Raw genomic sequence first — 17,404 nt, 5'->3', positions numbered from 1 at the left:
TGAATTTTATGTCCATGTAATACTAGTTGTAAACTTATCTATTACTTTGGTAGCTGTGACTCCTCACGGATGGAGAAACCTTTGAGTCTAAATCTATAGGAGGACATAAACTAAATGAAGAAATTTGTTCTGATCAGACATGACTTGTCTGCAAATATGACAGCTAAAATAGGCCACATAAATATGCAGTCTAACATGGGATTCAAACAGAAACTTAGGATGAACAAATAACTTTATATATCTAAGAATTTAGAATTGCACAATCAGGATAACCCTTTTATCGTAATTTTTTAATGATATTGCAGACACTACAGTAGTAGACAGTACATCAGGAGTACAGACAGTATGAGAAGATGAAGGAAAAGATACAACACAAAGACAGGAAAAGGAAAGAAGATCAAATACAGCCAGAGCAGAAATGACAGAGGGGTGATCTCAGTGAGGACTACGAGGCAGGCCAATAAAAAAAAGGACTGAAACTAGATACTGGATTTGATTTGAATGATGGATTTGATTCTTTAGCAAAGACTTACACTCAAATATCACTTTGCAAAGGTGAAATAGCAGATAAGTTGTTATCTCTGGCTGTTTTTAACTGTCATCAGAAATATCAGAATTTTAAAGAAATATTTAACAAATGATTCTGACATGCACAATCAGTACATAAACAAAAACACCAGCACATAGAAACATGCTCAACATGATCACCTCAATTCAAGATTTTCTAAGACAGATTTTTTTTTTCATACAGTGCATGCTTCCCCCTTCCTGTTTCTGTTGCACTTGAAAGAAAATGTCTGGTTTCCATGTGCTGTTAGAATTACAAAAATGTCATATGAAATGTCATTTTACACGAGTAAGGTGTTGTGGCTCAGAAGTGGGTATCTTGATAGTCTTGCTCATAGATATTCAAGAGGCCTTTGTCATGTATAAAAGTATAATTAGATCTTGAGAATGAAATATTTGAAAGTCAGTTAGACCATTTACCAAAAACGGGACGATGTTAGCTGAATTCACCCTACTAAACTGAATTCTAAAGTAAAATTAGCCTATAATTAATAGGCTACTTTTATCCAGGTACGATTTTAACATGTGTGCGAGTCTGTAATACTGACGTTTCCGGTTGCCCCTGAATGCATCTGTACAGGCAGGGTTGGAGGAGGTTTGGTCGGACTCGGAGCCGAGGAGGGGGGCACTGTTATCATCCGTCAGGGCTGTGAGTCGAGCTTTTGTCCAGAAGAAATGGCTGGGATCAAAGGTAAGACATTTTCACTTCTGACTGTCATAATGACGCCTTCTCATTCCACATGACTTTTAATAACTGAAAGCTAAATAACCCGAAGAAGGATGGGTGCGTTTGTCATGTCCAGCCAGATAACGGTTACGTGAAGAAGCCGCTGGGCCAGTGCAGTCGTTAGCATTAGCCTAATAGCCTTCATCCTTGGCTAGAAGAAGCCGCAACTCAGTCTGCACAATTACATGTTATTATCTCAGATTAGTGAAGACACTCCCGCTTTGTAACGTCATGTTGTAATACCTTACGAGTATTAACAGTTTAACTACATTGTAGTAACCGTTAGAATGCTAATGCTAGCTGCACCTTCAGTGATTACAGTCTGAGCATGTTGAGGCTGAGCTGCATGGATTAATTGATGCTAACAAGCATCCGCACAGACTGTGCTGTCTTTAGCCTTTAACATGCGCTCTTAATGGCATGACTCTGATCGCTAAAGTAGCTGATACACGTGAAATCAGCTGATTCATCACATGATAGCTACAGCAGCCAGGGCCCCTGTTGCTAAGATGCGAATGTTTAGGAGAATCAGCAAGGATTTTTACCATTCACTCAACTCACATATAATGCGTCCCATGAAACAGGGGTCTATCACCACCTTTGAAATGATTTTCTAACAAGAAAAACACCATAGTTTTATAAAATTATGTTGTTATGTAATCTATTGTGAAGCAGGGATGGAGACTGGTTCCACAAGGACCAGGCTCTGCATTTCTCAGTACCTGAAAAATCAATCATGTTTGAGCTTAATGCCGCTGCTACCTAGTCTTATGGACCCTGAAACGTTACATTATATCGCGTAATTTTAATCAAATCACAGGTGCACAAAGGATTGACTGATAATTTTTTTTGAATATGGTTGATTTGCAAGAAAGAATGCAAGACGACCCAGACCCTGTCATGCTGCTGAAGGCTTGAGGTTTTCTTTCAAAATCTTATCCTTCTTTATTCATGATTCATTCCACATTTACCAGATTCCCAGCTCCAGCCACACTGAAGCATTCCTACAGTATAATACTTCCACCACTGTGTTTCACTGTGGGGACGGCAGTTTTTTGGGGGGGGTTATATGCCTCTTCCTTCTATCTCCAACCATATTCAATGCCTCTGTGGCCACAGAGCTCTAGTTTAGTCTCATCTGACCAAAAGACATGCTTCCAGTATGCACAATCTTTCTCCAGGCTTTCCATGGCATACTTCAGTCTGGCTTCTGGCTTGAAGGTGTTTCTTCTAGAGAAGTGGAGTTTTCCTAACCTTGCAAAGCAGATGCATACGCCCGTTTCCTTGTTTCTCACTGACGAATCCATCTTGCAAAGCTCCCGTCTGAACTGTTTGGGCCCGGTTAGAAAGAGACAGGACCAATCAGCGACAAGGGGCAGTACTTTCAGGTGCAGCGGAGTCATGACATAAGCAAGCAGCAGCAAGAGGCCTGTGCAGTTATGGCGGAAGAGCTTAACGTGGATGCTGCTAAAGCGCCAGTTTTATCAGCAAGTGACGACATTTCTTCATTAAAATGAGAACAAAGAACAGCAGTGAGTTGTTTTCTTTTCAAAAACGACAAAAGCCATGTACTGACATGTCTACAGTCACCATGGTTCACGTTATTCCTTGGCTACATCACATGTTTTGTTGCTCTGATTGGCCCGTAAAGATGTGACAGACCGAACGTTCATCCAATCAACCTCCAAGTTTTTTTCAAAGCCTCTGCCCTTTTCCAAATGCTTAATATTGACGTGTCAGGTTAGAGTTATTCTTGGTCTGCAACCTCACAGTAAATTCTTGTGCAGGGCTCTTGTGATTTTCTTCTTAAAGACTATAATGCCAGACTTGGCTAAGTCATTCACTAGTTTTCTTTCTGGAGACTCTGAAATGTTTCTCTTCCTACTTCTGCCAGACTTGTTTTGGACTGTTGTTTTGAATTTCTTGATCCCTCCTCTCTCCAGTTCTTGACACTTGGAAATGCTGTGTTAACTTTGTTGATGCTCTCCTGCCCTGTGAGCGTCAACAATTCTTTTTTCTCAAGTCTTAACTGATTTCTTTGTTCCATGATACTTTCTCCAGTGACAGCTCAAACCCTTGCTGAAGTTTTTAGACTGTGTTTAAACTGGAAGATAAACCCCAGTTGTAAAAGTGAAAGCAAGCTCAACAGTGGTTTGTGCAATGGCTCAACAAAAAAGTTCAGTTCTACAGGGAGTCAATAATTTTGACTGCTGGTGGATTTATTGTGGAATGATTTTATTTTTGTGTATGAAGTAAAATAATGTTATCATCCAAAATAAAACTAGGATGTTTGGAAAAGCTGTGTAAACTTTTTTTTTTACTGTATTTAGCAGCACTTCAGAAATACTTAAAAAATCATCGGGAGCCTTACAGTGTTGCATTGATGCACATTTTTTTAAAGGAAAGAAAGAATTAAATTTTCAACTTTTCCTAACCTGAATTAGTTTTAGGGCTCAACAGTTAATTTAAATGTTATTTTAACTGGAATATGGCCTTGGCCATTGTCTCTTTATGGTGTTTTTAAGCACCACTTTAATTCAAATATTTTGCAGCAGAGATGTGCTGGTGAGCATTTTATACACAAATGTAAGATGAATATTCTTTATGTAGAAACTGCAAAAAAAGCTACCATCAATCATGTTTGTACTCTGCTGATAATCATTTAATATGTTTTCAAATCAAAAATTAAATAATGATGTAAAACTGTCACTGTTTAATACCACAGATCATATCAAGTCAAAATAATCATAATTCAATGTTTTTTTCAAAAACGTTCAGCCCTGATTATTATTTTATTCATGTTCTTGAAGATTTTGTTTTTTACAACTGGCTCTTCAAACGCTGATCTAGGTTTAAACCTTTGGCTCCTGGACTCGTCATAAACATGAGCAGGGATTTGAATACATTTCTCAGTATGTTACTGTTATTTTTTGTTGTCTTGAGATTTGCACTGTGGCAGTGTTTTATATGCTGCATCATGTTGGTTGTGCTTTTTTTGTTATTCATCATTCTCTTTCAGGATTTGCCCACAGTTTTTGTCAGTTCATCCTCTCCCTGCTTTGAAACAAGAATCTCATCCTCAACATCTTTACTATCTTTTATATTGACTTGTAATGCCCATAATTATATAAGTTGTTACTGTTATTGTGAGTTAACCTTTGTTCTGTAAATTTTATTGAGAATATGTATCTAAAAAAGTCCATGTTGACCCCCTCTTCTCTCTCTGTCTTCCAGCTCTCATTAGCCTTTCCTTTGGAGGGGCCATTGGCCTCATGTTCCTCATGCTAGGATGTGCCCTCCCTGTGTATGAGTAAGTACAGCCGTCCCACACCATGTGAGCTTGGTAATGTGTGTGTGGGACACTTTTCCAACTTGGCACTCACATACTCACACCTCAGGTGATCCCATCAGAGGGTTACAGCTTTAAATACAGGTGTGAAAGCATGACTCGATTAGTCTGCATGGAGGCAGAAATTAGCTACGGGATGCTTAATAATACTAACATGAAAATGTTACACAACAGGGGAACTAGATGTCAGAATATTCCCAAACTTTACTGTCCTTCAATTTGGCGGACAGTAAAGATGGGTCATATTCTGACACTTTGTACCCCCTTAATGCAACATTTTTATGGTGGAATAGAGTATAGCTCCAATTATGGGTAACCAAAAAATAAACAAAAATTTCAAGTTCAATATGATGCTAGGAGAAGTCAAATAGTGCCAAGGACAGTTTTTAGAGCAGAGAAACAAAAATAGAAATCCTTGGCACCAGTTTTGGATAATTGGGTAATATTAACACACGTGCATTGGCAATTTTTTTGTACTGGAACATCACCTATGTTTTTCTTTAATTAAGACAGTTTAATGCAATTATTCATCAGGGCTAACAGATAAACATTTGTGGTGTAGTCACACCGCTCTTTCACATTGGACACTGTTTCCCCCTGTTCCCCAAAAGCACCAAGCTTTGTTTTACAGTTCTTCCACTTTAGTCACATTGAGCAGCCAGTCATCCCTCTGTTGTCTCTACACTTTAATGCAATTGTTGATGAATTCGTCCCTCTCCTAAACATTTGTCTTATGAAATATGCAGATGTAGTTTTTACCTTTGTGATACTATTGATCATGAAAACTCAAGCAACAGTGTTGTTTGAAACACAAGATCTCAAAGAATTGAGATTTTTAATACCCATAATATCTTTAGCTGCACTAGTGGTTTTGAGGAGGGGCTAATTTGTGATGTTAACTCAAGAAATACAGCTTATAAAGGTTGTTGTCTTTTAAATCAGTGTTTATGAACTTTTTTAGCTTCTGTGTTCCTCTATTTGAAATATATTTCTCATCAAATACTGCATATTTTCACTGCAACACTATGTGTGTATCTTAAACCGTTACCCTCTCTCAACAGCAAATACTGGCCTTTGTTCCTCCTTTTCTTCTACATCCTCTCCCCCATCCCATACTGCATCTCGCGGAGGGTGGCTGACGACACAGACTCAGCCAGTAATGCCTGCAAAGAGCTGGCCATCTTCCTCACAACGGGCATTGTCATTTCAGCCTTTGGCCTGCCCATCGTCTTTGCCAGAGCTGGAGTAGTAAGTAACAGAAGCAGTCATTTCCCTCCTGTAGGAATGAGCAAAGAAAGTTTGATACCAGCACACATTTAAGACAATCCACTGCTGCATTTTTCAAAACCTGAAAGAGCCATCAAAGTTCATCAGTCACTGTCATGCAAACATACATACAGTCACCGAAAAATATAAGGTAACTGACTAAATATAAGCATCCAGTTTTCCATTGATGATCTAGCATCCCTTGTTAGAAGGGCCACATATGAAGATGGGTAGCTGTGCCATCAGTCTGTCAGCTCTTATCAAAGATGCCAAAAGGATTAAATTCCTACCTGGGAAAGTTTTCATAAATTAAAAGAAATTATAGTTATTTCAGGAAACAATGCATAATTTTAAAAGAATTTAGTTGCACAAGTTTTTCAACATTTACGTAAGTCAGCACCAGTAGGTTTTGTCTCAAGAACCACATAAAGGATAGCCTTGTAAAAAACTTGAGATGTAATCACAATAATATACATCAAGAATATTACCCTCTTAGATCCAATATGTCATATTAAATAAAGTCAGGTTAATGCTAGTTTAATTGTGACAATTAGCAACAAAAGTCATATAATAAAACAAAGATTTACAGAAAGTGAAGACCATATGCTTTAAAGTATTTTTTCCATTTCCAAAGCAATGCATCTGAAGCCTGAAAGCATGTAGAGGGAGAGGAGGACAGAGGAGCTCCATGAGTCATAAATAGTCCTCAGGCAGTCTGAGCTTATGGCAACAAAATCTGAACTTTTTCGAGGTTTGTCTAAACAGCATTAGGTGTAATCTTTATCCAAAAGGAATGTTTTAAGCCTACTCATAAAAGCAGAGTGGGACCCAAGCCCCCACTAGAAAATGGTCTCAGAGAAAGGAGCTCTGCCTCCCATACAACTTTTGAAAAACTATAGAGTTAAACCTGCATTATGCAAGCACAATGTTAGAGTGGAGTGAGAGTACTATGAACTCAAATTAATGCTTTATTTATAATGTATAAAACTTCAACTTGTTTACTGATAAAATACCAGCCTATAGCAGCAGAACTAGAGCTGGTTGAGGCCAAACCTAAGGCAGTTCTAGCTGCAAGCTTTCACTAAAGGTACATTTTAAGTCTATCAACAAAAGCAGAGAGGAACCCATACTTGAGCTTCAAAGTAGGAAAAGAGCCTCAGAATTTAATGCTCTGCCTCGAAGACTACTTTTGAAAAATCTTGTTTGGCCTGCATTATATAGGCACAGCGTTATTGTTGTGATAGAGGGGTTAGTGCTCAGGAGAATGCTTTATATCAGTGTATCTAAAAAAATAGAATATCATGTAAAAGGTCATTTTTTCCCCTTTGATTTACTTCGGAAAGTAAAATTTCCACATATTAAAGACCATTTCATGCTCCCAACTGCTGAGAAGCTTTGTGGAGATACTGATTTCTTCTCCAGTAAGACTTGGCACCTGCAAACAGTGAAGCCAAAACTACCAGAAACTGGTTTGCTGACCATGGTATTACTTTGTTTGATCGGTCAGCCAACTGGTCCAACCTGAACCCCAGAGAGGATCTCTGGGGAATTGTAAAGAAGAAGATGAGACACCAGACTCAGCAATACAGACAAGCTGAAGGCTGCTATCAGAGTAATCTGGGCTTCATAACACCCAAGCAGTGCCACAGACTAATTGCCACATCTCATTGAATTTGTGCAGAAGGAGCTTCAACCAATTTCTGAATGCATGAATGACAATCATTTTCTAGAGGGTCAAAATTTCTGTTTTATAATTCCTTCTTTGTACTGATGTTTTGTAATATTCTTACATTTTGAGATAGAGGGTTTTTGATTTTTGTGAGTCATAGCTATCAAGGTTAAGAACAAAAGGTTTCACTTTTTGAATTATATCACAGGAAAAAAAGATAACTTTTCCTTGATATTCTGTTTTTTAGATGCACCTGTATATTCCATCAAACTGCAGCAAAAGTCAAGATTAAACTCATATATGGAGAAGGTCAAGCTGACAGTCCTTTAAATATTTTTGCGTGTCTTAAGCAAGCATTGAAAACAGGACAGCCTGTAGCATCATGACTATTTATAGAAATATAGATAGACCTGGACCCAAACTAGAAATGGGAAAAGAGCCTACTAATTGGAGGTTTTGCCTCCCATACTACTTTTGAACACTTAAGGTTGTATGTATGTACAATGTTTTAGACAGGTGATGGGGAACTAGTGCTCTTTAGGATACAGTGGGGCCTGGCCATTAGCACTTTACAGGTGACGATAAAGTCTCTTTTTGATTCCAGATTTAACAGTATAGCAGAGAAAAGTCCTAATACGGGAGAAAAATGTTTGCTTTTCATACTGTTGGGAAACAGCAATAAAATGCACCAATTTAAACAGCTAAAGCGTAAAGAGAAAAGGAAACCCAGCAAGGTAATAACTAAAATACTGCTTTGAAATTATATTTAGCCACAGTGGCATGGGGCTCACAGAGCTGACAGATGCACCAGCTGCAGCCAAGGACATGAGTAGTACTTAGCTGCTGGTAATGTCCCATCATGCTGCGTGCCCTGAATTAACTACTGTGAGCATCGTGTGGAAGTGATTTTGTAAACTGTTGCTGCTGACACCCACATGATTTTGGCCTAAATATGCTCTGCAGCCTGGCAGCATGTGGCAACATTTGTTAAACGGAATTATTTATGTTTGGTTTACAGATCGCCTGGGGGGCATGTGCGCTCGTGTTAACGGGTAACGTAGTGATCTTCGCGACCATCCTGGGCTTCTTCCTGGTCTTTGGATCCAACGATGACTTCAGTTGGCAGCAGTGGTAAAACAGCAGGGGGAGGGGAGGGGGGAAGTTAGTCTGAACTGTTTTTATTAGCGTTACAGTTATTATTATGGTATTACTGTTTGGTTCTTGTTGTTGTTATTTATATGATGACCGCCCATCCATAGACTCACACCAAACCAGTGCAATACTTTATTTTTTTCTTGTTTTTTATTCTACCGCCTGCATCATACTGAACTGACACAAGTGAGATGGAAAATGCTGACTATAAGTTGGATTTGTACTTATTTTAGTCACTCTGTATGACTTCTGTGTTTGTGATTTTTCTCCATGTGTGTCTGCTTTCATTTTAAACATTGTGAGCTTATTAGCTTCTTGTAAAAAAGACTACAAGTGAATGTCGAAATATGACATGATGTGACTGAAAGGCACAGGATTGCACAGTCTGTGCCCCCTTGTCTCCATTTAATAACACTCTAGAAATATCTGGAACAACACTATGAGAGCACAGATTGTTGTGCATTTCAAGTGCTGAGTTGAGAATAAATCAGCAGAAAACTGTTGAAAGATCTGCACAGAACAAGCTCCGATTACACCTGACACTGGTCTTATTGATTGAAACTGTGTCTATTTTTATTTGTTACAGTGACAGGTGAAAAGTAAGCTGAAGTAATGCAGACTTTCAACAGCTCTGTGCTTATTCAATACTAAACAGTGAGGCTAGAAAAAAATACCTACCAACCTTGAATCGTTTGATACCTGTTACATTTTTATGTCTATTTATTTTTCATTTTCTGTTTAAGACTTTGCTCTAAGTAAACGTTTTGTCTTACCCCTTTGAATGTCTTGAAGTCATAAAAAAATCACATCTCATGTTACAGACATTGGGAGGCACAGTGAGTGAATGTTCCTCCTGATCCTGGAGACCCTCATCATCACCACAGAGATCAAATGAAACTGACTCTGTGTTTTCCAGGGTGCAAGTGAGCTGCAGGTTACTTGTTCACCATGTTGTTTTGCACATGATAGCTTTTCCTAGGGCTGGGCAATATGGACTAAAAACCATATCTAAACATTTTTGAGCTAAATGGCGAACCCAGTATGTATCTTGATCTTTATTTCTGTAAAGAAATAAAAATGGTTGACCGATACCAGCTTTATAAACTTTGATTTGATTTGATTTGAGTAAAAATAAAACCATGTTGGAACCTGACTGATACTACGGCAACAAAAGTAGACATTCTAGACATCCAATATTAGATCGTTTTTCTTTTTTTGTTCTCAAAAATGGCAGAGAAACTCCTTCACACTGTCTTTATTGTACAAAAACATTGGCAACATTGCTGTACATTGAGGTTGCTAATTTTTTCTATACTCCTAAAAAACCATGTGTTTCATAATGAGAAAATCTGCATTATTTTAATGATTGGTGTATAAAAAAAGTACAGAAACTTGTGGATCAGTCATATACAAATATTTTAAAGATAACTATTTGGGCTTTTTGCCCTTATTCTGATAGGACAGCTGAAGAGAGACAGGAAGCAGGAGGATGGTGTAGGAAAGCATGCACCAAACGGCACTGGGGTTGGGATTTGATCCCGAAGCTAGTGCATTGAGGGACACCTGCTCCACCAACTGAGCTAACCTGGCCCCCTCTGGTCATAATTTTAAACAAGACCGAGAGATCAATGTCTTGCAGTATTTGGTAGACTTGTGAGGATGAGGGTTTTCCTCATTCTTTGCCATTTCCACCCACCCATTTGTGCTGGAGATACCCAATATTATCAGTACAATATTGGTATCAGCAGATATGAAAATATCAGTCAATATTTTTGCTATAAAATCTTAAAATCTCCTTTTTCAGCTGTAAATATTGGCTAATAAAAATAAAATAGTGGAGTTTTAGGTTGGAACAACAGACCTATGTCAGCTGAAGTATTGTTCTTTATTCATCATCATTCCTTACACTTTAACATGTATTTTATGGACCAAAGGTGTCTGATCTTCATTTCAATATCAGCATCAATATCGGCTAAAATTAATTTGTAAAATTGGCATATCAAATTTCAGCATAAATCCAAAATTGTGCATCCCTAATTTGTGCAATTTAAATAGTGTGCATAAGTTTAAATGCCACCTTAGAAAAAAGAGCAATAAACTGCCCAATATTTAGAGTCTAGAACTTCTATTTTTTGTTGCTATGGTATCTTACAGTTATCAATAGGTTTGGATTTTTACTGATAATAAAAATTCTCCTAAACTGAATAGAAGAAAAATCCCTTTTTAGTTTAACTATTTTAAATAGATTATGTTGTGGCCAATAGGTTTGTTACTGTTAGTAGCTTTTACCACTAAGCATTGGGCTTTGCATCTATTTGTTCCGATAATTCATTGAACATTGAACTCACTAGTGGCCAGATGAGGATGATAGAAATGTCATTTAAATGCTGCATCATCTATAATTCATACAAATGATAATGTCTTACTATTGTCTGATTTGAAAATATATCATTTTATCTCTAAAAATCTTGTTATATTACCCAGCCCTAGCTCTTACCTCCATCTAAGTATGGGTAAGCTTTGCCTCTTCAGGTCAAGAAAGCATGAGTAGCCCATGGAAGCTGCCAGCTAGTGTAGGATTAGCTTAAGGACAGCAGCCTCGTGTGAAAGTCAGCCAAGATAAGAACTGGGCCAATTATAATCAAGTCCTGTTCAGTCACTGACAGCCGTTAAATGTGACTCCTTCAAAATAAAAGAACTCAGCTGCATTGAGGTTGAATTTCTCTGTAGAAGCACATATTGGCGTCACATTTCTTCACACCAGCATTTCCTGTTTTTGGTTCTGAGATGTTGTATGTCCTTTGGCATGTTTGTAGGAAAGTTGTCTACTGGTTTGTTTAATCTGTCTGCAGCTTTGGGATCAGCAGAGTCTGCTGTCCTGTCAGGCACAGCGCTCTTGTTTGCTATTTGACTGTATTAGTGGACACTAAACAAGCTAGCAAGCATCTGCTGCCTCATTTATGCACTGGCATGTTGAATAGAGCGTTTGTGCTCTCTGAAAGATTAAAAACATTATTTTAAAAACACTGGAGCTCTATAATTAGTTCTCACCCCTTTAATCCTTAACTAAATGAATAATATCCAGAATTTTGCCTCCCAGAATAAATTCCATTTTCATAAACCCTTTTGTCTAATTGTTAGGACCACACACAGTCATTGAGAGATTTTAGAGGAATTAAAGAATTAGTTAAACATTTGAGCCTGAGAGCAATTAGCATTAAGACGAGAAACAGGGGGGTGACAGCTATAGCTTCTAACAGTTCATAAATAAGTCTTTGGACACCTCTAAGCTTATTATACACAACAGAAAACAAATATTTACATATGAACTGTGGGTTAATGGGGAGCTTATTCACTTACCTAACTCCCTTATGTACTATTTCTTAATTGCTCTGTTTGTGTCAGAGTCCAACAGACGAGATACAACATGTTTATCTATAAAGTTAAGAGATGTTTGATTAGAGCCATTAAAGCTGTTTACCCCCACTGCCAGTCTTTAAAGCTAACTAATTACCTACAAGCACAGGCATGAAACCATCTGCAAGCAAAGGACTGTTTTTCACTACGTCAAACTTGGGCTGCAACGTACAAGTATGTTTGTTTTCCATAAATCTTTTGACTTTTTTGTTCATAAACAGGCAAAGGATAGTCTACTTTTGCGAGACGGTGGAAAATAATCCAAATTGTGAAGCTTGAAAGCAGAATTTTGTCATTTGTAGCTTCAAAACGCTGTTACAGTGGATCAAAATGGATTTTAATGTGTGTATAAATCAATAAAGAATCAATCAATCAACAGGAAATGTAACAAATAACCTAAAAAGTTCAAACTATCTTCACAAACTACTGCTTTCTGTTATCTTACTGACAGACTTGTATGGTTTCGTACCTTGACATGTTTCGATTGCTAAGTTCCTTCAGTGTTTGGCTGTCATGCCTACTGGTGTCTTGTGGCTTCTAGAAGACAGCCATCCCAGGTGTGGGACAACATATAAGGCCCTTACAGAGCGCAATGAGAAAGTCAGACATAAACACGCCAGTAAAACCACATGCAAAACAATTACAATCCATCAAAGAAAAGGCTGAACAGGAGGACTTAAAATTAGGCATATCAGACCAGAGCAAATGGGGAAAATTACATCATGGACTAGGAAAACACCAGTGTTATTTGCCCTGAGAGCAGCAAGTACGACTGATGGATCCGGGAAGCTTATATTCAGCAGGAAAAGTTGTCGTCCTGTCAATTTAGACAGGATGACCAAACCTGCATAAGATCAGCTGATAGCACACGTCAGAGCAACATCACATGACTCTTCCGAAGAAGACTGCAGAGTCTTAAAGGTCACATATAATGCAAAATGAACTTTTTCAGGCTTTTCTCGCAAAAATATGTGCCCCTGGCTTGTCCACAATCCCCCCAAGAATCAGAAGAATCCATTCCCTTCCCTACCAGCTTTCAGAAAACGTGTGCTGAAACAAGCCATTCTCAGATTTTCCCCTGATGATGTCGTGGGGAGTTAGCACCACCCCCAGGTTCGGTTGACCCTCCCGCTTAGGAGAAAGTCTGCCCTCCTCTCCTGAGAGCCACATCCTTTAAGCCACATACATTTCCTGAAAGGGCAGAGTTAGACAGCTCATTAACATTTAAAGCTACAGACACAGAAACAGCTCGTTCTGAGCAGGGCTGAATCAGAGGGTTTTTAAACATGCAAAAATCCAACACTGGAGTGTTTTTTTCAGCAACAGACTACACAGGCATGTTTTGGGGACCTCAGAGACCAAAACAAACTAGTCTTAAAAGGGAATATATATGACCTTCTAACAGTCGAAACATGTCAGTGAATCACAAAACTGTACTCATCTGTCAGTAAGAAAACACAGAAATAAGTTAATTTTACAGCTGTTGTTTGGACTATTTGTTAGATCTCGTGAAATTAACAACTTCAGTTTATGAAAAGATAGGAAGCCCTAGTTTAACCTAAGTCTTGCAGGCCTCCTTACATAAAGGAGTCTAAAGACGCAAAACAAGTCGGCTCACCAGGACGCTCTTCAGAAAGATTTACTTTGCAACCAGTAATATTGAAAGGCAACATGATTTGCAAATGTACAAGTGAGTAGCCATCTTGAACAATTTAACAGTTGGATTACGTGCTTTTAAAGATTGCTGCTCACTTACATTTGCTGTAGAGGATCGTGCATGAATTCTTGTACAGGAGCTTCCTGATGTGCAGACTCTTTTTGCATGTCTGTTTTTGTGACTCCTTTTCTAGTCGTCAAAATTTTCAAAACTTCATATATGACTTCTTTTCAAGCAACACATCCCCCCTTTTTAATGAGAAATGGTATGAAAAGGTACTAAAGCTGTAAAAAGCCACAGATCTTCAACCTTATTTTTAACTTAAAGCTGCTGTGAGCAAAAGAGAGCACTAAATTGCACAAATATGATGGCTATGTTTTTACACAGAAACATTGCTGTTGTATTTAGTACAATATACTAAAGAGTGCAGGAGTTTGCCTGCAATTTTTTGTTTTTAAGTATAAGAAATTGTCCTAAATTGTGTGCCTCTGACATCTTTTTTTTGTTGCAGTTGAAGTGAAACAGGCACAGAAATTGTTTGATTTGAGTGTAACCATATCTGACTTAAAATGATGGTATTGTGAAAGCTCTAAATCATTGGAAATCTGCTAAAGGAACATCTAAGTTTTAGCTTCGTGTTAACACTTGTCACGCTGTTGTGATATTTTTATCCTCTATTGTCTTTCAGAGATCACAACCACATAAAGGTACTAAATGCACCATAGCAAGGGCAGCTTTTTCTGTTAAATTCTAAGTTATTTAATATTGAAAACTACTGACATGATTGGTGCATTTTACTGTGTAACAACACTTTGAATCAGATTGCTCTTAATCGTAAATTCAGCCGTTGGTGTGTGGTTGGATGAGCAGGGTAATTCCATTTTGTGAACACTCATGTATCACTTTATTCATTTTAAGCTCAGTTTTTTCAAATGTTCTCTTATTTTCTGTTCTGTAGTCCGACTCCCCGATGTGACAGAATCTGCTGTGAATCTGTGGGACGGGTTTCTTTGTGTTTTATTTGAAGAGCAATGTTACACTTTTGTTTCACAGATCTGGGAGAAAGTTGTATTTATTTATTTTTATTTTATTGGACGCTTTGTGTCGATGTCCAACGCCATTTTCTATCTACAACGTTTGTGTTAAAGAGGCAGGAGTCAGCATGGTGGATTTTCTTTTTTTAATAAAGGCCATTTTTGAACATCCTCTCCTTTGAATGACTACAAATACATTCTCTGTGCTTACAGGACTGAACCATATAGGCTCCCTGACGTCACACAGCGCTACACAGGAACTAAGCTTTAAAGTAGAGATTCTCCAACTATAGGGGCCGATACCAATACTGATGTTTAAAAGAACAATTCAGCCGATGCACTCCATTACTCTTGTGAGGTATGTCTCCCACTATGCCAACTTTGTCTGTCATGTACAGTGAATTCAGAGGGTATTCAGACCCCCTTCACTTTTTTTTCAGTTTTGTTATGTTGCAGCCTGATGCTACAGTCAGAAAAGTCATTTTTATTCTCATTGATTTACACACAGTACCCAATAGTAACAAGAGGTTTTTGCAAATTTATGAAAAATAAAAAAAGTGATATTTCACACTGAAACAAGTAGTCAGACCCTTTGCAAAAACACTTGAAATGTAGCTCAGGTTCCTCCCATTTCTCTTGATCTTTGCTAAAATGTTTCTACACCTGACTGGAGTCCACCTGTGCTACATTAAATTGATTGGACATGATTTGGAAAAGCACACCTCTCTATAGAGGCTCTCACAGCTGACAATGCATTTCAGGGCATTCTTTAATGGGTGTGATACATAACTGCTATTACACATTAATGGAAGACACAAAAGTAGATCAAGCATGAAGCTGCCATGTCAGAATCCAAAATATTCAAAAAAAAACCCATTAAATATAATGATTTATAAAAATATTTATGCTACCAAGTTGTTGCTTGGTTGTTTCAGGTTGATTCACAGGCACTTTGTCTCCCTCTGCTGGCACTGAATTTGACAGCAAGTTCATCACACACCAAGCTGTTACAAACATACAATAACTGTTTGGAAAAGAGAAGATTAAGTCATGACTGATAAATGTTAGTGTGAATCTAGTTCTTATGTTTTCTGATGTAAAGCCATTCATTTGAATGGCACAATATAAATTCAAGTTATTTTTCTTCTACTTTAAATTCAAAAAGCTTCTCGTGCATGGACATATTTGATGCCAGCGGCACAAGGGGAATATCAACATGATAGTTAACTGGTATAACAAGTAAGAAAACAAAAAGAAGCTGTGAGGAGTCACTGTGATGAACCAAAACACTACCACACAAGTAAAGCCAACACAGACAAATTTCACAAAAAGAAATAAATCAAACTCTGGGGTCTGGTAGGACTATGAAAGGAACAATGATCTTGAATTGATGTCCAAACCTCTAAATTTGGGATCACTTGGAATTTTTCTTGTTTTCTATGGAAAAACGAATGAAATTAGTCTGAATCGGAAATACAGCAAATGAACTGGGCATGCTGACATTGTCAGTTATAAATAATGGTTTAATGAAAAATGTTCCTTAAAATTTACCTTCATAGAAAAAACACCTTTTGCAGCAATTATAGCCGTGCAGACCTAGCTGTCAGTTTTTTAAAGTAATCTGATGAGATTTCATCCCATAATTCCTGGAGCATCTCCCACAAGATGGATTGACTCAATGTAGTCTTCCTTCGTACCATACAGTTAAGCTCCTCCCACAACAGCTCAATAGGTTTCAGATCTGATGACTGTGCTGGCCCCTCCATTACAGTCAGAATTCTGGCTGACTGCTTATTCTTTAAATATTTCGTGGACATTTAGGAGGTGTGTTTTGGGTAGTTATCCCGTTGTAGGATGAAATTGGCCCTAAGCAAGTGCTGTCCACAGGGTATGGCATGGTATTGCAACATCTTGTGATAGCTTTCCTTCCCTAAGGTCCCTTCCACTCTTTACAAATCTCCTATTCTACCACCTCCGAAGCCCCCCAGATCATCACGCTGCCTCCATCTCACTTTAATGATGGTTTTAAGCACTGTTCTTGCATCTTTTAATTATTCTACAGCTCACAAATGTTCATTTTGGTCCAAAGGCCTCAAACCTGGACTCATCCGTGCACAACACCTTCTTCCAGTCTTCCAGTGTCTAGTCTTTTTGCTCCCTTATTAGTAAAATGGTTTTTAGCTGTGCAACATGATTAACTTGGATTAGCAGCTATAGGAGATTGATTCAGAGGACCAACTATTGCCAATCACTGTTTGTGAACTGCATGAAAATGTTTTTCTTTGGAAAACAAAGAAATTTGCCAGTGACCCCAAACTTTTGAGCGATAGTGTATATATCCCTGTGCATGAAGTGGAGCACCTGTGGGCTAGGACCATAATGTGAAAAAGAGCCCTCTTGGATGCTTTGATGGTACATAAGCATGGTGAAGTGTCCAGGGTGTCCTTTTAGTGGACAAAACATGATAAATGCCCTCCAGGGTTTGCTTCTGAAGACAAAACATGATAAAATACCCCATGTTTGCCTTCCTGGACTAAAAACATGAGAAAATGCTCACAGGGTGCTC

At 38.1% G+C, this 17,404-nt stretch overlaps 2 protein-coding genes across 2 annotated transcripts in view; both read left to right on the top strand.

The window, feature by feature from the left end:
• Window positions 1-1,164: 1,164 nt before the first annotated feature.
• leprotl1 (leptin receptor overlapping transcript like 1) lies at window positions 1,165-15,005 on the top strand. The gene is made up of 4 exons (XM_041797500.1): window positions 1,165-1,258; window positions 4,529-4,604; window positions 5,705-5,891; window positions 8,597-15,005. Exons 1-4 carry the CDS (start codon window positions 1,243-1,245, stop codon window positions 8,711-8,713), a joined length of 396 nt encoding a protein of 131 aa, XP_041653434.1. The 5' UTR covers window positions 1,165-1,242; the 3' UTR covers window positions 8,714-15,005.
• Window positions 15,006-15,129: 124 nt separating this feature from the next.
• LOC121516288 (lamin-A) overlaps window positions 15,130-17,404 on the top strand; it is a 34,145-nt gene continuing 31,870 nt past the window's right edge. Inside the window, exon 1 of the mRNA XM_041797498.1 lies at window positions 15,130-15,196. The gene's annotated coding sequence lies outside the window, so the exon portion shown is untranslated. The remainder of the gene's footprint in view (window positions 15,197-17,404) is intronic.

This window comes from Cheilinus undulatus, linkage group 10 (genome assembly GCF_018320785.1).
Source record: "Cheilinus undulatus linkage group 10, ASM1832078v1, whole genome shotgun sequence".
Taxonomy (NCBI): Eukaryota; Metazoa; Chordata; class Actinopteri; order Labriformes; family Labridae; genus Cheilinus; species Cheilinus undulatus.
The sequence above is the reverse complement of the archived record's forward strand: the minus strand, read 5'-3'. Positions and strand labels throughout refer to the sequence as shown.